A 20,877-nucleotide genomic window follows, 5' to 3' on the forward strand; every position below is an offset into this window, starting at 1 on the left:
GACACACTGCCTCAAGTGATGTCACTTGAGTCAGTGACTGCAAGATTTCTGGTGGTGTGGAGTTAGACACAAGTGAGCTTTGCAGCCTTCTGTAGCCTGCTCCCCATCTCTGTTTGAAGCTAGCGTCTTGAGGCTAATACACCTAAATCTCCAACTGAACTGTTGCATTGTGGGTATTGTTGGCATTTTGACAAGGGTGAATGTCTGGAATAAAGAAGAGGATATCTCTGGTTTACTACATTGATTTTGATCCTTTTCCCCCCAAAGTTGCCTATCAATAGTGTGACAACATTAAATCAGTGGAGTACTCTTTTAATTAAAAAACAGTCAACAGTTAAAATAATCATTAGCCTTGTTTAGTGTGTCATTTTAATTGGTCACAAAACCTGTCGAGGCCAGGAGACAGATCTGATTTGATATGTTCGCTGGCTGAGGAAAGCCCTCCTTCACTCCCTGTAGGTGTTGTTAAAAGCAGACTGACTTCATTAATAGTCTGATCTGGATATAATTAAGAATGAGCAGAGGGCGGCCGGCAGGGAGAGAGACAGCGAGAAGGAGAGTAGGAGAGAAGGAGAGATTCTCCTCCCAGCTTTCTTTATAAATCCCTCTGTCACCGCAGTTGACAGGCCGGGGAGAGAAAACTTGAGAGAGTAGTAGGAGGAGGTCAGTGGAGTGGGCTTTAGATGAAGCTTGACCCTCTTTCTATCATCTTCTTGTAGCGGCTTCATCATGAGAAAGGTCTATTACAGCTGGTTAGCACTGGGCTGTCGCTGAGATGTTTTGGCTCATTTGTCCGAGATTAGTCCGCCTGTCTGCCTTTGTTTTGTGTGTACGTATTATCTGAAACACACCCATGCACATGCACACCAGCTTCTCTACGCTCGTGTTTACGCGGCACTGGGTGGAAAACATAAATTGGAGACAGATCGTTCCCCGTCTGCGGGGCTTGGAAGAGGGTTTGGGCTCGGAAAGCTGGCTTTCCTCTCAGGAAGTGTTGTTCCTCACCGCTCTCCATAAACACTGGAAAAGAGACCCAAAGAAAATGTCCCAGACTCACTATTTCCACTGTAAACACGCAGACATACACATATTATACTGCTCCCTCTCTATTTCTCTCATATGTGTCTCTTCTCTTTCTCGGGCAGAGGACTACATATTTTAGCAAAGAGGTATACAGTATGCCTGAGTGTGCGTTCCAGAAAACCAAGTCCTGACCTATGCAGATCAGCTGCCTCAACGTTTAAATGTTGGCATGTTATTTTAAGGCTTTGCAAAGTCCCAACAGTGAATAAGAGCACAAACAACTAGGAGCTATAAACCAAAACGCTCTATTTAGTTAGTTTTTCACCTTTAACTGAAACATAGACTTTTTCTTTCACAGCCAGAGCTTTTTTTTGAAACACTGCTGTCATTAGAAATAAAGCAATAAAAAAAAAAACAGGTTTGCTTGTTTATGTTGAACCCCTGGATAAAAAATGCCTGGATGCTGCAGCTGAATTACCTCTCAGAGCAGCGTAAATGTTACTTTTCAGCCCTTAACAAGTGTTTGGATTGCAGTTCCCCTAGTGTGCTGTGCAAGTTAATAAATCCACACCAGCGGAGAGAAAGAAAGCAAGCCCTTTCCATCAATTTCAGTTGTCATGGCATTTATTACCGCACTGGAGCATTATGCTGTGAAAATATCATCGATAAGTCCCAAAAACCCCAAATAAGACTTGAAATGTTCACAGTTTATCATTGTCACAGCTTTGATTTGGCAACAGGGTGCAGGACTCTGTAATCTATAACAGACAAGTCGGCTAGTGTGGATTCATTGCAGTTTATTTAAATCGGCAAAGTCCTATCTCAACCTGTCAATCAGTTGTTTTTTTTGTTTTTTGACATAGATGATGACAGTGCAGATGCAAACAAATGCTGCAGATGTGCTTTGTTGCAACACCAGCCAGACTTTACCCTTTGCTGCTGTTCTCGCCGCTGTGGTAAAAACACTGAGCTCACTTTACCACCCAGCTGGCTTACACAGCACCCTAACTCTGTGTGTGTGTGTGTGTGTGTGTGTGTGTGTGTGTGTGTGTGTGTGTGTGTGTGTGTGTGTGTGTGTGTGTGTGTGTGTGTGTGTGTGTGTGTGTGTGTGTGTGTGTGTGTGTGTGTGTGTGTGTGTGTGTGTGTGTGTGTGTGTGTGTGTGTGTGTGTGTGTGTGTGTGTGTGTGTGTGTGTGTGTGTAGGGCGAGAGACAGAGCGAAGGAGTGTCAGAGAGAGAGAGAAAGAGGGAGAGAGAGAGAGGTTAGAAACCCTTTTTTTATTACATTTCCTCCGCAGTGAAAGAGGAGGCAAGATGGACACTCCATATCTCCCCGCTGCGCCAGAAAACTCATCTAAATGGAAAACACATTGTCTTCATTATTTTGCAAGAGCTGAAAGAACAGGGTTGTCATGGTAACAGCCATCTGAGTGAGCGCAAGCGGGCGGCCGAGGGGCTGGTTTTAGGGCCAGAGGAATGGAGAGAGAGAGAAAAGAGGAGGAGGAGGTGGGAAGGAGGGAGGGAGGGAACAAGGAGTCAGGAGAGAGGAGGGAGTGGAAAGAGAGGAGAGGGGACTGAGATGAAGAGCGTGGAGAGATGGAAGGAAGACAAAAGAGATGGGGGGGAAGAAAGAGGAAATTGTGGGGTGAAAGAGACAGAGAGGGGAAAGAGGATGTGATGGAGAGAAGACGGAGGGAAAGAAAGGGAGGGAAAAAGAGAGCGAAGGGGTTGTGAGAGGAAGCAAGGAGTGCCTTTTTCAGTGGAGCCAGACAGTGCAAATGGCCAGTTAGTGGCTCTCAGAGAGCAGTTCAGAGGCCCTTATTAATTTCAAGGGGCAGCAACATGGTAGATTTAACATCTTAGAGAATCTCTTCAAACTGCAGCCCCACTAGTGCTCTCCGTATGTTTGTGTGTGTATGTAAATGCATGAGAGTGCATACTGATAAACAGTCAAGGGAAGAGCTATCTTTGCCCGCTGAGCTAACATTAGAAGGCCCATTGCTTTGGTAAACACGTTGAGGGGGCGACTCTCCGCTCTCCAGCCACTTCTGCTCAGCCAGCGCCCCAGCGGTGATCGACAACCTGCCTGCTGCTGTCTTTATTAGTTGCTCCCTTTAAACAGCCCCTGGCAGCAGCAAGCCCAACACCAGAACACCCTTCATCACATATTTACCCCTCCTGAATCTACAGCGTGCACCCAAGGCCACATCAAATAAAACCAAGTGCCAAGGCGCTATCTAATCCAGTCCAATCCCTCTCCTTGTCAACTTCATTCTCTCTCGCGGATTTTCATGACGCTGCTGTCAGTTTAGCATCAACTGGAGGATTAGGGCTTTTGCCACGGAGAAAGAGACCTACATGATTGTTTATTTACAAGTTGTTGCCTGCTTCTCAGTTATGTAGCCGGTGGCGTTTATGTGACTGAGGCCTGACACGACATCGTTTTGACAGCCGTCGGGCGATTAAGGAAATTAAAGTAATTGCTTAAGTCTTTGTCGTGTAAATACTCATAACCTTCCTCTGGAGAATTTGGCTTGGCTTTGACATCCATCGGAGTCCGACATCTGAATATCGTTATCCCTATTGTTTGTGTTCTGAAGATGGGATGAAACCAAAATGCATATTCGTTTTTTTCAGTAGGTTGTGAAAAGGCTATTTTATAATTGATCTTATTTATCTTTATTTTGATGTTATTTATTATTGTTTTATATTGTTTTTATTTATATGTATTTATATATTTTTTATATATATTATATATATATAATATTATATATCATATAAATCATATATATATTATTATTTATATTTATATTTTACATTATTTTTTTCAATTAGTTGTATTTGTGTATATATATATATACTTTTTCAGTTGAATAAATGCATAATGTTTCCAAAGACAATGAGTAATCATGTTAAATAATCGTGATTTCAGTTTTGACCACAATAATCATAATTATAATTTCTCCACAATAGAGCCGCCATATTGCATTGCGTAATATTCTTTGTGTTAGGGTCAATTACAATGTTCCCCAGCAGCTTCTGTGAAGTGTTTTTCTTCTGAAGAACATCCAGATCCACTGTAGATGTTAAAAACCTGTCAGAGCTTCACGCGATCTCTCGCGCTTAAGCTGCGGGGAAATTATGTTTGTTTTTGTCTCTCACCAGTTCCTTCCAGATGTGCAATCATGGTCAAGGGAGGAGCGTATCTGGCTGTGGCTCGTGATTGACCTGCACTTAGGGAAAGAGACGGCGTGCACTCGGTCGGCTGTTTTTTGCTGCTCTGTCTTGCTGGCTGGCCAGCCAGCTTCGTGGCTGCCTGTAGGTCTTAGTGATTCATGTCACACTGTAATTGGTTTACCTGCTCCCTGTGTGTCTGCGCTCTGAGAGGACCAAAACAAATTACCCAGGGATGACCTCTCGCCATCTCTCTCTCCTGCTCTGCAACCATTTCCCCCTATCTCTCCGTGCACATCTTTCCCTGCCTCCCACTACATGTAATATGTTGTATGAGTGTTTTTCTCTCTCCCTCTCTCTTCCCATCTATTTGTCTGATCCGTCTTCCTTCACTCCCTTCCACATACCTCAAATCTCACAAACAAAGCCACAGTAGAATAACATTTAAGAGGGAAAGCACATCAAATCAAAAATACACACATTAAAGCCTCTTGAGGCTCGGAGATGTGTTTCTCTGTCTGCCTGCTATGTCAAACATCATTTTAACATGTTTCACACACGTGCACGCATGAAGATGAGCTGATGGGATGGACTTTGTATAACGATGCTTGAGATCACAAATAAACACACATACTAGTGGAGTGCTTTGTTGCACTAAAAGAGTGTTTTGTGAAAGCTGCAGTGAAGCACATTAGCCTTTCAACACTGTTTTTTTGCGCTTGCTGTGCCAAATAGTACCTGTGTGGATTGTTCCTTCAGTGAATGAAACTGGTGCTCTGTGTACACCACTAGGTTGTTTCATTTTCACAGCAAGCAGATGTTTTGTGTTCTTTGCTACTCATACCCTCACTCCGACACACAGTGGTGAACAAGCGCACACAGAGCAAGATGAATGATCGCATCACTCTCCCATCTACTACACGTGTTGGAAGGTCTCGCTGTCTCTAAGGTTATTTAGTCGTTTTTGTAAAAATCAAAGGATTTCACTCGGACTGTGATTTGTTTGTATTTGTTGAATGCTGGACACACCGACTGTTGCATTTATGAGCAAACATCAGACTCATGCCCTTAAACAAGGCCTTTATTCCGTACCAACTCTAGGGGGCACTGTACTGAAAAATCAATAAAGATTATGTGTTTGTTTTATTTAGAGAAATACTTGAATATGTAAACTATACATAACACACTTGATTAGCTAGTCTTTCCACTGTTCCAACAACCAGCAGGCAGTTGGGATAGTTTAGGGAACCTTTCAAGGCTAAAAAAAAAACCCAAAATAACAAATTTATGTGTTGAATTACAATTTCCAGGTCCATCACATGATACCACTATAAATCAGTGGGTACATTTTTTATAAATCAGTCCTCGCAGTCTTTCAACAAATGGTATGTTCTGTACTCTGCTGTGTGTACTATGTGTGCAATTTCAGCTTCATTTGTAACTGGAAATGCTAAAGAATATATGTATTTTTAAACGGTTAACTGGATTTGTAACATAAAAGATCAGAGGGAGAAATAAAGGTTGCTCAACAGGAGCTGCAGCCCTGTAGGACGTTTTGTTCCGCCAAGTGCAGAGAGGCTGGGCTGGTTGCTTTTTTCGTAAGGATTGTGCTTTTTGAGTGTCAAAGACAAGGGGAGTGGAGGGCAGACTGGCACAGATATATTTTTGCTCTCCCTAATGACACCAATACCATTTCATGGCTTACTGAGCAGATTGAATCACACTCACTCTTTGTAAGTCTCACTCTCTGCCCCTGTCTCTCTGTTTCTCTTTCCTACACACACTTCATCACCCTCTCCTTCTCCATAGACTATCACATGCACATTCATATGCTACCGTACATTGATGTGTTACACTCACCCCAGTGGATGTTGTTTAATTGCATTTGGGTCAGCAGTTTGCCGTTGCTGAAACCGAAGGACATGGAATTTGTCAGTTTACCCATTCAGCAGTCACAGGGGGCGGTGTGTGAGCTAACAGCTCTGCTGGAGTCAGGCCCATAAGGTTAGCTTTACACAAGCCTGTCAGACTGCACTGTCAATCACTCTCCTCTTCTCAGATACACTGTCATCTCCTCATATATTCTTCTCAAAAATATACTAGACTGCTGTTTTTTTCCACTTAATATAGAATCCAAGATTTATGCAGTCTTTCACTGAGAGGGCCCAGTATTTCAGGCAGTCCTATGATGGCCTGGTACAGAGATAAGGGCTACACACTGGCCTTAGACACACACTCACACTCTTGCTTCATCCGTTGTGCATCACGAGTGATAGAATCTTGCCTTTCGTGACAGTGGAAAATCGTATGTGGCAGCCAGGACATACAATCTTCTCCAGCTGGTATTTATAGTCCTCAGCAACTGGAACATTCTATGGAATAAGGAGTTCATTCATTCATCATGTGACGCTCAAGCTCCGTTCTGCTCATGGATGACCTGATTTCGTATCTCATGGTTAGATAGATGGCCTTTTTCTCCGAATGCACTTGAGACAAAAAATGGCATGTGCACCAACATGACCCCACACACACTAAAAAGACTGCTGAAACTAGAGCTGAATAGTATTTTTTTAAGGCATCATCTGGGGTTGTCGTTGTTTGACCAGAAAATGTGTTTATTTGTTTGGTAAGGCCCAGAGTGGGCCTCATGGAGAGGGGGGAGGCGCAATATGCTTTAAATATGGTGATAATGGTGCACAGTCTGTCTTGGAAGACATTCAGTGTTGCACTAGATTGTAGAATGAAATAAGAGAGCTTGGGAGAGAAGTTCAAACCCTTTCACCTCTGTACAGCTGGCCAATCATGGTGCAAAGTGGGAGTGAATGCCAGATTATTGGTTCTGTTACGGAAAGTTACATAATTGTTCAGACACAGCCACTCTAATCAGATGTCAGAAAGGTTCATTGGAGGGTGTTTCATAATTTTCAACTATCTGATGAACAGTTGTGGTGAAATATTCTGGTGCCTCAAACCTTCAAAAACCAACAAAAAAAAAGGCCACTTTTGGGCAGCTGTAAGCACAACCGTGACATACCATCACCTTCTAAATTGATATGGTGAATTTGTTAGCAAATAGTTGCCTATTAGTCATGGACGTAATGGGAATGTCCAATATTACTCTCAGTTTTGCTCCTTTTTTTATCTCCACCACTGCGAAGGCAAATATAAGTTGATGGATAAAACTTTGTAGTGATGTATGGTAGACTCTGTGAAGAGGTCCTGCTCCCTATATAGATATGAAGAGCTCATTCTAAGCTAACGAAAACCAGACAATTCTTAGTTTCAGGTGATTATACACGATTAAAAACACAATTATGAATATTATATTCCATTTCTGCCAATACATCACCATACATCCTACACACTGGACCTTTAATATTGTGGGACTTGTCACTGTTAGACTTACAACTGGTAGACATTACATCAGACCAGAAATCCTATGGATGAAAAATGAATAACAAAATATAATAAATAGTTATTGATGCTTTAAATTATGCAGTATAGTGTGTAATATCATGTGTGCATTTAAGCAGGGTTGGTCCGTGTAAGTGTGTAATTACCTTGTAAAAGTATTAATCATCCCTAAAATATTGTCATACGAGCCATATTAATGCATTCGGTTCCAAATATCGTTATTTTGAAGTGTTACGTTGCCAATCCCTATTAACTAAAAGAGAGGGCACCTCTGTGCTCACTTACAGTAGTACATGGTGCTCTTTTTTTGATCTCACACATTGAGTGGTAAAATAATCGGCTGCTCCCGGGGGTATCTGGTGGCGCATACCTGCAATACTCCACAACTGAAGCTCCATATTTATAGACGGCAACAGAGCAGCTCACATATCCCCACATCACAGCTGTTTGCATTGCAGTGTTGGGTGTCACATAGTTGCCCGGTGCTCCTGTGGTTGTCACATTAAAACAGAAGATAAACAAACAGCAACATTTAGAGTTTATTTTTTCCACCCCTGGGACAAGTCATTTCAGATTTTTATTGAGGCTGCTGGTGGTTATGATGCTGTTGAGTTTTATAAAGGCCGTAGGGAGCGATGTGGCCAATGGTTGGCTTGGCTGGGAGGGAAAAGGAGAGGGGGAGAGATTAGTGAAGGAGAGGATTAGCAAAATAATGCAAAGATCTAAACAAGGCAGAAAGGCAGAGATATGAAGGTGGAAGTAAAAAGAAGAAACGGTAGCTGAGGACAGAATGGAGTGGACCAGAGAAAATAAAGGCAATGAGAGCTAAAAGGGACTGTCTGGCTATGGGAGTTTGCCACTAGAGATAATAGTGTGTGTGTGTGTGTGTGTGTGTGTGTGTGAGAGGGCTGGTGGCTTTTTACAGACACACTGAGAGCAGAGATTGTGGGAGGGAGAGAGAGGCCAGCACAGCTGAGTGGTGTTGATTGGCCTGTTTGAAAACACATGAACTGCAGACAGAGAGAGAGAAAGAGAGGGAGAGAAGCTCTGTGCACTGGGAGAAAGTGTCGCTCTGTGCCGTGCCACGCTGCAGCCCAAACCACATTAGAGCAAATGAATCCATTCCACCTCCTGTTATGGCAGCTCCCGCACGGGGCCCCAGGAAGGAGAGGGAGGGAGGGAGGAAGGGAGGAAGAGTGGCAGGAGGGTTGAGATATGAGGGACGGGGAGAGGAAAATGATAGAACCGAAAATGGAAGGTGGTGGAAAGGAGTCGCATGCTGGGTGGCTCTAATGATGTCTGAGGGCTATAGAAAAGGGGAGCAAAAAGCACATAGTAGTGAGAGAAAGAAAAGCTGTGGCCATATAACTGAAGATGAGGAGGAGGAGGAGGAGGAGGAGGAGGGAACATCTCCCACTGTGTCCAGAGAGCAGGAGTGATAGTTATGTTCTTCTTTTTCAGACTGTTGCTGAATAATGAAGATGATCTCTGGCCAGACTCGCTCCTTTATATTGTTCAGCACTGCCCTCTACACTTTACATACAGAAAAGACTGAGCATTAGAAGATTAAGCAATTAAACACCACCAAAGAAGTTATTTTCCATCATTTTTGCATGCAGAGCCATAATTATTTAACCCTCCGATCCCCATACAGTTACAGGGTTGTTTTTTGCTGCTTTCACATTTTACTCACTGTTGCTTCAATTTCACTGCAATATTTAAGTCTCGCATCTCTATGGAAACAGCACAATCATGGCTAGTAGTAGGGAGAACTCAAAAATGTCTTTTGTGCAATACACCACAGTAATAAGGCTATAAATCACATTAAAAATCTATTTTTATATATTGAACTATTCACATTTTACAACCTTTCTTGTCCTCTCTGCTCTGTGTAAACAGCCTTTAGTTCAGTCAAATTTCCGCTGAATTTTTCTTACGTGACTGTTTCATCCAAGTAATTCATGGCTTTCCAGTTGTGTTGAAGAGCGCAGAATTAATTTTTTTTTATATAGAAAAAGTGATTTAAAAAAATACATAACTATAAATCACAAATATATGTTGTCTTAATAAGTAGTTGTCTTAATAAGTAGTTCTAATTCTAATACATCTCACTCTAATAAGTGAAAGTAGAAAAGTATTAAAGTATTGCCTCACATAAATAAAGCTTAAATAAGGCATTTTGAAATGAAATGAAATCGTTGAATTAATAGGTGCATACATTTACACTGTCCTGATAATATATACTGATGTTGCAAAATACACATATTATTATTATCCTGATGCTGAATCCAACCATATTGCCCAGATTTGCTCCTATATAACACCCAGTGTGCATTATGAGCTCCTGTGTAACCAATTTCACACAACCCCCACCAGCCACCACATTCACAAAGCAAGCTGCACTTGACAAAGGTGGTAGTCATTTGTCTGAAATGAGAAATCACTCATGCTATGAGTGATCACACGCTACGTGTGTGTGCGTATGTATAAGTGGGTGTGTGCTGCTGCTGCTGATAATGTAGAGATAATTTCAACACTTTCTCTTTCCTTCTCTCTGCCTCTTTTCCCCACTGAGCCTGGCCTTCCTTGCCCCCTTCCTGCCATACTCCAGTGCTTTTCATATTACTTTGCTTTTGTTTCTGAATACTTATTTCTTGCCCCACTTCCCCCAGCTTGTTTTGGTTTGGAAAGAAAGGAGGAGAGAAACATTTAAAAAAAAATCTTACTTTGTTTGTATTTTTTGAGACAGTTAGAGAAAGAAACATGCTTCCTTGGATGTTAGTTTTATTTGTGGCTTGTTACTCTGCTCTGATTCATAGCAACATCCTCCCACTGCTGTTTAAAGGGAGGTTGTAATATGCACAGCATAATTGGATGTGTAATCCTTTGCTTTGCACCTCTGGTAAGCAGTGCTGAGTGGAGCTGATTAAGATGTTTGGAAGACAATAAAGATTAAGCAAGCCCGTCTTCAGCGTGTGCATGCTCAAACAACCACAGCAGTAGCCCCAAAACTCTAAAACAAGAAAGAAAAATGTGGAAAAGAGGAGAAAAATCACACACAGCTACCATCTTTTTAGTGTTTTTTTCAGTCGTGGAGAAGTAGAGGCAGAGAACATTCTTTTTTTTTCCCATTTCTATGACGTTTTGACAGATTAGTGTGTTTTATTTTGGTATTAAACAGTGATGGGTGTGGATGTAGGGCAGGAGGAGGGCTTCTGCCATGTTTCCACTAAAGCATCATCTGTTATGCAACACATTTTTCCCTGCAAGGGGGGTGTGGCGCTGTCAGTGTGGACAGTCAGTCAGTCAGGTGGATTGACTTCTTATCTCAGTTACAGCGCCACCGGCCAGTCGCATTTCCACCTCACTCATTTTCCTTTCAAAACCTGAGGGCCCGTCTTTTCATCGACTAACAAAAGCACTGCCCGTTTGTGGGAGGAGGAGGAGGTGTGTGTGTGTGTGTGTGTGTGTGTGTGTGTGTGCGTGTGCGTGCATGTGTGTGTGTTGGCCCTTGTAAAAGCACAACAGAGGGAAGGAGAGAAAAAAAAGATTATTGGGTGAAAGAGGAAGATCTCTCCACCCACCACCCCTCCAATCTCCCTCCTTCCTCTCCGGTCTTGGCTGCGGGTGTGTTGGGACAGCAGGAAGGGGAGCTGGAGGAGAAACAGTTAATCAATAGCCACAAGGTCAGACGGCCAGCGCTGGGCTGGAGCGTGCCCTGTTAGCGGTCCGTGGAGCTGCCTGGCCGCTGAAGGGGATTTGTAGCACTTGTCAGGGCTTAAAGGAGCCCTCTCTGGACCACTTGCTCCGGGTGTAGTGTGTGAAAGAGACAAGCTGGTTAGCAGCAGGAGAGGGAGACATCTGCTGGACACTGGCAGACAGCACAGCAGAATGAAGGCCACCCAGAGTTATGGTCACATTATGCGTGGTCAGAGTGGCTTTGAGCCCTGTGGAATGTAAAGTTAGCTGTTTGCAGGGACTTTTCACAGCAACTACTGCAGCGTCAAGTTCATGTAACCTGACAAGACACATATGGCTGCCCACGTTTGACCACATTTGCCCATGAATTCCCCCTTACTCATGCAAGCAGTGTATCCGCTGATGTTTAAGACTTTGTGCAAGTGCACTCCAGGTAATTCTACTCTGGTAATGCTTAAGCTCAGAGGATTAGTAATACACTCTTATTCTCAAAGTGTTCCTTTGAAGTTTTACCTTTACGCTTAATCAAAGTGAAGAATTCAAGCTTTTGTGTTTACATGCTCTTAAGTGTGTGTGTGTAAGAGTGAAAGAGACAGAGAGAGTGTGCATACTTGCAATAGTCTTTCTAAGATAAGCCCACCAGACTGAGCATTACACATGAAAACTCCCTGGCTGAGCACTATGCTTTCATCGTATTCCTTCTCTCGCTCTGTTTCTCACAGCAGGGGATCTTGGGGGACCCTTTATCAGTACTGAACAGCTTTCTAGAGCCCTGGCTCCCACCCCCCCACCTGTGGTCTCTCAGTTTGCCTTTTGTGTGGAGGAATGTGAGGCGGACCAACATTGATGGAGATAAACACAGAGGGATGGTGAGGGACGGAGGCCTTGCTGGCAAACCAGCACGCTACCTTTTAATCCAGCCTCCATTTCTCTGAGATGTAGTGATGAACAAATTGTTCTCGTTGTTGCCGCTCACTGTTGGATCAGAACAAGATATACACAGAAAGAAAGAGCTGCCGTTAAGCTGAACCTTATCTGCTCTTAGATGTGGGTATAAATTTGTTGTCTATGCCACACTGATAACCTTGACTGTGAGGGGAGCTTCTTTTTAACAGAGATAACAGTTTATGTCCTTTGTCGGCTGCAGCGAATGTTCGATTTTTCTCCTACAGGTAACATAAACCGATAAAGTTTTCTTTCAGTTTCATCATGTTTCTGTTTGTAATTACCGGAGCTGTTGCGAGACATCTCAGTTGCATGCATTTGCCAAAAAAAAAAACCCACGTGCTTCAGGCGGATCAAGCCCTTCGATGAGTCAGTGCACAAACAAGCTGGTTTCCCTGTTTGAGAATTTGTCAAGCTGCTAAAATGCTGTTTGAACTTCATAGGCTGCAAACTCTTTACGTGTGTGACCTGGCAAAAACCTAACAGATGCACCTCTCCTCCTCCGCTTCCTTTGCAGAGTACAGAACTTTTAATGGCGTCCCGGTAGAGACATCAAGATGAACACGTTACCATCAATGGACCGGCACATCCAGCAGACCAATGACAGGCTGCAGTGCATCAAACAGGTGTGTATAAAGACCCACGATAGTCCTCATTTAGCTTCATTCAGTTAAATGCAATCAAGAGACAAGAAACTGCTCTCCTCTCCTACACTCCTTTCTCCTCTCAGCACCTTATATGGGCATCAGTTTTTCTGGCCATTAGCTCCAGTCACACAGATCATGTTGCACAGGGTCATAGAGAGAGAGGGAGAGAGAGAAGGAGGCAAATCTGGCAGCGAACACAAGAAGAGACTTCAAAGAGACTGGCAACATAACACACTCTACTTTCCCCCTCCTGGTCCTGTGCTCCCTTACATCACGTTCCTGACTCTTGACGTATTCCGGCCCTTGTTGTGGTTTTTGCTTAAATGCTTCCTTGACTGCCAGCTTTCAGGAGACTCCTCGCAGACAGATACAGACAGAAAGACAGTCAGACATAACCCAGGGCTACCGCCTCTGCCTGTGATTAATAGTCTACAAGAGCTCGCTGGCTGGCTGGCAGGCTGTGGGCTTATTTGTTTATGCTATGTGGGTGTGATCCTTTATATCTCCCAACATCCATATGACACCATGCCTTACAGTGAATCAGTGAATGATAGAGCTTTGAGCTTGCGATTATGAGGTGACATATCCCTTTTTTTTCTGTGCCTGCTGTTAAATCCCCCATCCTACCCCCACCCAAACTCCAGAGCACCCACTATTATAATAACCTTTACATAAACAGCCTCACTTCTTTTTTTCTAATTGCATATAGTGACGTGCTTGATGTCAAAATCCTGAAAAAGCCTTCTATCCAAAATGTCAGCTTTTCTTAAATGAGCAGTATTTTGCAGAATTGACACCACTCACTTCACAAAGCCTCCTCAATTATTTTCTCAGGCGTCACTGATAAGCCCTAAATAGCCTGAGTTAACACGTCGAGCTTAATAAATGCACTAATTGTAGTTCAGTTTATATACTCCTCGGCTCTGGCTGTAATAGAATTCGTAGTAAACCAGACTTCAAAGGCGGTGAGTTAGTCAGTGAGCTCTGGGCTTGTGGCGGCTCTGCCAGCAGGGTGTTGTTTTGGTTTGGGGAAAGCCGCTGGCACAGTGCCAGGTGTTGTGCTGTTTTTCATGCAGCCAGGTACGCAGCGAACAGCCTGATCCTTGGCTGGCCTGAAAAAGGGGTAAGTCAGTCCATCATCTCACAGAGGACAGTCTGTCAAACGTCTGGCTCTTTGTCTGCTGAAACCCAGCGCTGCCGCTCCCCCCCCACCCCCCCTCCCCGTTCTTGTCCTCATCCAACCCTGAACGGCAACAACAACAAGAACAGCTCGAGCCCCATCCTCCTCTCAAAAAACTCAGCGGAGCTATTTCTCTCCGCTGTCCTCCCCCTCACACCAGAGTCGAGGTTGTCAGGCAGAGTCGGTGGCGATTGCTGCAGCAGGAGGAGCTGTGAGTTCAGATCTAGACAGACAGCCCCTGCTGTGCTAGTTCTGATTCCTCTCGCGCTGGAGGCTGATACGCCTCCCATCAAGCAGCAATAATGCCAGATTATATCACTCATCTAGAACAGGCTCTTCTCCTCCCTCTCACTCAACAAGAGCATCTCTCACTTTCTCTCACCCTCCATGCTTCTCTTCATCATCAGTCAAACCCCTGTGAGAGTCCACAGCTACCTCTATAATGGCTTATCTTCACATCAGAAAAGATGAGTCACTCAAGGCCTCTCTTGAAGCTCATGATATCACTGGAAGCTCTCAGAGATTTTCTCTGCAGGCGGGTACGGGGCCTGACACGTTAGGCCGCGCTCGCACCCAAGAGCCCTTTTGTCACACACCACCAAAAAGCTGCCCTTTGAAAAACGCTCACCTCTGCTGCCCCCTAAAGACAATAGTGCTACCTTCTCTGCAAGAACACACAAAACAAGACGCTTCAGCTCCAGATGAGAATAATAAATGCTTTCAAGTGGGCTCAATCTCGCCGACTGAACAAGCTGCAGCTCTGCGCCATTTCAGAGCTATTAACCTCCTGAGCCGTGAAGAAAGGGAGCCCAATTTTAAAACCGCTTATTGTGTCCTGCCAGCCTGAGTAGCCTTCAGACACTGGGAAGAAAAGACTCAACTGTTTCAGGCCTCAGTGAACAAGCGAGAGAGACAGACAGAGACTGAAAGAGATTAGACAACACACCAACGGCGCGTATTGAGTCTACACACATTGCTGCCAGGACCAAGGTTGTTTTCTTTGTGAACAGCCAAGCCAGCCAGTGGACTTCTGGTGCCGAGGCTCTGTTACATTCTGAAAACAGGCAGTGAATGAGGGGAAGAGAGAGGAGGAGGAGGGTTGGAGGGAAAGATTTGGTTGCTGTGTGGGTCATGGGGGTGAGAGCTGGGTGTTGCCAAGAGAGATTAACAGGAAACACTGGCATCATTGTTGATATGGGTGTGATCTTCTTCCCACAATGCAGCAGAGCCCTGAGTGGGCGGACATTGGAAGGAGTCAAGGTCCTCACAGGGTTGTGCAGAAACACAAGACATTAAATCAAGGCAGTTTGGAGGGAGAGCGCAAGGCTGCAAAACTATTTGGTTTCAGTGTTTTTCCAATTTGTACTTAATCTGAAAAAAAAAAAACGCTCATTATTTCCCATTGTTTCTAATGGCAGTCTCCTTTCCCTGTGTTTGCACAGCACTTACAGAACCCGGCCAACTTCCACTCAGCGGCCACAGAGCTGCTCGACTGGTGTGGAGATCCCCGGGCCTTCCAGCGACCTTTCGAGCAAAGTCTCATGGGATGTCTGACGGTACGCAAACAGTAATTATGGTTTTCGTTGGGTTTTTCAGGTACTTTTTAGGAGATGCGAGCAAAACAGTAATTACATTTGGGAGACTTAGGTAAAAAAAGAAAGGGCTCATTTGTCCACTTCTGACACTTTTTCACTATTTTTAAGCTTTGAGTAAATGTAAACGGCACAGTAGCTGAAACAGGATTCATCCCCTAGTCATATTGACATTTGGTATTTGGGTGATACAATTTTTCCCTTTTAAATTTGAGTAAAAACTGGGCAGCAGGCTATAGTCACACTAGGCTTGTATCCAGCAGTTATCCAAGGCAGCTGCTCAGGCCGTCAGGGGCCAGTGACAGAGGTTAAAGTCCTTGTCACCCACTGCTTCACTCCACTTTGTGCTTTACACACACACACACACACACACACACACACACACACACACTAAAAAAGAGTCTTGAACAGGACTGTGGGTAGCCAGTCATCCCTGGCTATCGCCTTTCAGTTCACCAGCTACCATTCATTGATCTGGGCACAGCGCCAAGAGCTGCCTTGCACCAGGTGTGTGAAAACACTCACACACACACACACACACACACATACACACACTTACAACATACGCGGTCACATGTGTGAAAAAGAGGCTTTAGAGCAGAGAATTGAAAGTTTCACGCGTCTATCGCTGAGATCAGCCTTTGAAACACTGAGGGAACATTGTCCTCGGCTGAAGTGGTAGCGTGAGCAAACAGATAAATGCTCATTAATGTGTAAATCACAATAAAAGCCTCTTAAAGGCTGATGAAGAGCTATACAATGGAGCCCACCACTGAGATTCCTCCCAGCATGGGGCTGTTTCCATCAGCTAAATTGTTTCATCAGACTTGGAGAGCAAACGGCTTCTTATCTGGAGAATTACAGCACGCAACAAGTGCTCGCATTCTTTCCAGGATTTTATCTTCATGGCGATACCTTGCAGATTATGTGTCAGAGCGCAACTACAATCTAAAGATGACTGTGCATCAATCATAGCCCGTGAGATCTTTCGTAGCCGAATGAAACTGCATGTGTTCCTCATGTGGAGACAGTTGTTCCCTCTGGTATGTTGTACATGTGGATGTCGTCCTCCGATCCCTGGTGGAGTATTGGCTCCAGATCCAATAAAAGATGACATAACTGAGCTGTCAGTGCTGCACTATTAGCTCTGTCTGCTTGACAATAAGTGTTTTTTTAATCTTGCTTTATGTATACTGTACTGAGAGTGTGGCTAATGTCAGTGCAGGCAGACATCTGTATTATTTCTGCCTCTTAGTTCAATAGAAGCTGTTGTTCACATTGAACAAGCAGAAACAAACTGATGCCTTTTTTCCCTCGAGCAAACAGACAAACAAAAATATCAATGGCCCAGTAACCCTCCAGCACCTCTTATAGCACTGTTCTCATATTGACAGGAATATGGGCCTGGATGTACGTCCTCAGAGGGAGATTAAGCTGAAAAAGGCTTATGAGGTGAAACACTGTTAAATCCGTGTTGAATCTATGCTAGCCTCTGTAGCTGGCTGCATGCCTCGCACAAACAGCAGGGCAGACTCACTCACGCAGGAAATTAAACGATTGACAGCAACATGATTCGACCGTTTGTCAGAATCGTCATTGTTTGCATAATATACTCGGGCTGAAAAGATTATGTTGTGAAGTATTTATCTCTCAAATTCTCATGTCTCCAAATAACGTCACCATGATTTACAGAAATTGTAGACTTCTTTATTACCGTCTATTGACTAAAACAATCAAATAAAGCCTATTTATTTCTGAGAATTTTCATTATTTTTCATTCATTGCTTTCACACTTTATGACCACTGCTAGCTGTTATGTTGGCTCTCTAAAAGGCACCCCGGCTGACCTTGTTAATGGTAATGTGTGTTTTGAGGTCAGAGGGAGCAGAGGAGTTGTCATCTGTGAGCAGATAAAAGCAAAGGGGTTTGCCTTCTAATAATGATTTACCCCTGTCTCCTGAGTCCTGTTTAACATCACTCTAACCTTACATTAGAGTCTGGGAGGCTCCTGCTTCATGTCCCATAAATGTTCAACCTCTTTTTGAAGTCATTAGCACAGAAGGAGCATTAAAAACCTTACAGCTGGGGAGTGGTTTCTCTTTAAATTGGAGGGAAAAGGATGATTTTCAACCTCTTTTCTGATTTTCTGCACTGTGATAAACACAGTTCAACTGGTCAGTTTAGCTGGATATCCCAATACCTATTTTCCAATATATATATATATATATATATATATATATATATATATATATATATATATATATATATATATATATATATATATATATATATATATATATATATATATATATATATTCACATACAATATTTTCACATGTTCCTGGTCTGCCCGGGTAATTAAACTGGTAACCTTTAGTCAGGAACAAAACCCCGTTCACTTTAGGGCCTGAGCGGGCTTGTTTGATGATAACCTTTCAGAGACTCTGCTCGCTCTGCAAAGCGACTGCGGTTTGGCTCTGTCACGTCTCTTGGAGGTTGATGCAGTCCTCAGACTCATCCTGACTGTGGATCACTGGAGCAATCCAGACTGCAGTCTCCACATTAATCTCACTGTGTGTATGTGTGTGTGTTTAGGTGTTTATTGTCTGTCTGAAGGTGAATGAAGTTCAGTGATAGCAGTGGCTCACAATATTAACACAATTAGGAAAGTAAAAGGATTAAGCCCCAACAGAGTGTTCTTTAGTTGTTTTCAATGAGAGTAGAGCAATTTTTCTCGCTGCTTTTGCATCCCCAAGCACATTGTGTTTTTGCACGAGTGCCTTGAATGCCTCAAGTTAAAAACACCCAATGTCATATCCTAAAATAACCCTTGAACTGGAACAGCTGGTAGTATTCCCCCTGATTTCTCCTCTTTCTGAGGATTTGATGCACCCATGCAGATCTCCATTTCATTGTGTCCAGTGTCCTATTTGGGAACAGCCTCTCACCCTCAAACACAAAATCACCAGCAAGCACCCTCGCCTGTCCATTGTTTAATGCTTTATAAAATAATAGTCTAAATAATAGAATAAATACATAGTATAGATCTATCACGCTACTTCACAGCAAACTTACAGTTTCTGGCTAAGGACAGGTGAGTCGGTTGCTTAGCAACAATAAAAATAAAATAAAAGGAAGCCGCAAACTGCAAAAAACCTCTTCCTAATTGGGGCATCTTCAGCAAAAGAGGCAGTGCGGTGCACCTTGTGTTTTGCAACCTTCAAAAAAGTTTGATTGGGCCCTTAAGATGCCTAACTCTGGCTTACTTTTTAATTAGAATTAATTAATAATGTTATAGATCAATATTTTATGGTATTGCATAAGAAGGTGTTTATAGAGACAAACAGACGGACAGACATTTGGTAATTGTTCATCGCTCTTTCTCCAGGTGGTGAGTCGGGTTGCTGCTCAGCAGGGCTTTGACTTGGACCTGGGCTACAGGTTGCTGGCTGTATGTGCTGCCAACAGGGACAAATTCACTCCCAAGTCTGCAGGTAAGACCCACCATGTTACTGAAATGCCAGCAGATGCATGCTCATTCATCATCCCATTTAACTGCTGTTGACTTGCAAGACAGCGGACGGCACAGTGCTCTTTGTTCGCCATGCTGCAATTATTCACTTTTTCTTGAAATAAAACAATTAAAACCCATCACTGACTGGCTTAAAGTCATGATCCAGTCAGTCGTTTTTCCCATTTCATTATTCGGCTCAGGCTATGAAAGCACAACGTAGCTGCTTATTATGTTTTGAGCACTATATAAAGGTTATTAGGATGTTTTGTTAGCAAGACACAGAGAATCTCATAATTATGCTAACAGGCAGTTTAATTTGTATTATTATTTTTTTCCCCGTCAATGCTTAAAAACAAATAAAGTTACAATGAATCTGTGGTTTGCAAGTGTGCGACTGCAACCACAGACATCACACAAAAAGCCCATAGAGCATTATAATGTCAGATATTTTTAGTCCCCATTAAACATTAATGTGCTATTGAGATGAGCTCTCCGGGTGGTAGCCTCACAAAAACTCTACTCAACAGTCTTTCCACACAAACCTGCACTCATATGTGCAGTCTGCATGCACACACACACAAATGAAGCAAAGAGAGAAAGAGTGAGCAGTAATGCTATCCTCAGACATTTATCTATCAAATCCAATTTCCCCCCGATCCATACCTCCCCTCCCCTCCCCACCTCCCACAGTCCTGCAGGAGCGGCCTGTTCTTGTACATTTGTCAAAGTGAAATGTGCAGAGGCGGGAGAGACAAGAGAGATGGCTGGGGAGGTGTCACTGATGTGTGCTGGACCACTCACTCTGCCTGACAGAGACCTGACAAAGCCGTAGCCAGCCAGTCAGAACACAGATAAACCTTTGTTTGCCACTTACATAAGTGGCAGTAGTGAGAGTCAAATATTTTGATTAAACTGTCTGATTTCTTTGTTTTTCTGACAGGGCAAATATGTCACTGTTTCATAACAGGAACTGCAGTGACAGTAACAGTAATGCTCTGAAATCTTATCCCATAATTCTTCATGTGAGCTGCTATGTGTTGCAGCTGAATGTGCAGAATGCAGAAATGTATCAGTTTCTGCAGTTTTTTTTTCACATGGTCCTGTGATATGAACATTTTGCTCAAGCTAAATATCCTCTTTCAGTTGTGGTGGGAAGCGTCTTGTTGGGAGGAACTTAAGTGGTCAGACAGACGTCAGTGTACAATATTGATTGCTGTATTTCTTTCTCTGTCTGTGTTCCTGTGTTGGGATAATGTGATTGTTGTCCAGGCATGGCTCTGACTGGCTGGCTGTCTGGGCCCCGGCTGACAGTCAGAATCATCCTCAGGCCTGCTGATGGTTCTGGGATCTAATAGAAGACAGCACTGGGTTTCAGGAAGAGCTGTTTATGCACAGCGGACAAATGGGAACTGTAGTGTAATTATGCAGGGTGGGGGGTGGGGGATGGGAGATATGATGTGGCCAGTCATCAAACAAGGCAGGCAGGCTGCCGGGGTGGGAGGCAGATGTGACTCAGGGCAGGTCTTACTCACTAAGCATCCGTCTTACCTCCCTTACAAGGACGTCTGTCTGAGAAAGCAGACGGGGGGGGCGACAGAGGAGACGTGATGCACACTTGAACTCAGAGACACATGCATGCTCTCATACAAATGCATCCACAAAGATGCACACAGCCATTTGTTTTTCTGCTT

The 20,877-nt window shown here is 43.6% G+C and overlaps 1 protein-coding gene across 2 annotated transcripts in view; it reads left to right on the forward strand.

Annotated features, from left to right (window-relative positions):
• The window catches only part of zmiz1a (zinc finger, MIZ-type containing 1a), a 108,241-nt gene that overhangs the window by 60,311 nt on the left and 27,053 nt on the right, over nt 1–20,877 (forward strand). For both annotated transcript variants that reach the window (XM_059359072.1, XM_059359074.1), the window contains exons 4-6: nt 12,771–12,879; nt 15,523–15,636; nt 19,061–19,166. In XM_059359072.1, coding sequence (XP_059215055.1) covers nt 12,811–12,879; nt 15,523–15,636; nt 19,061–19,166 — 289 coding nt within the window. In that variant the 5' untranslated portion in view covers nt 12,771–12,810. The remainder of the gene's footprint in view (nt 1–12,770; nt 12,880–15,522; nt 15,637–19,060; nt 19,167–20,877) is intronic.

Source organism: Centropristis striata, chromosome 20 (assembly GCF_030273125.1).
Source record: "Centropristis striata isolate RG_2023a ecotype Rhode Island chromosome 20, C.striata_1.0, whole genome shotgun sequence".
In the NCBI taxonomy this organism is placed as follows: domain Eukaryota; kingdom Metazoa; phylum Chordata; class Actinopteri; order Perciformes; family Serranidae; genus Centropristis; species Centropristis striata.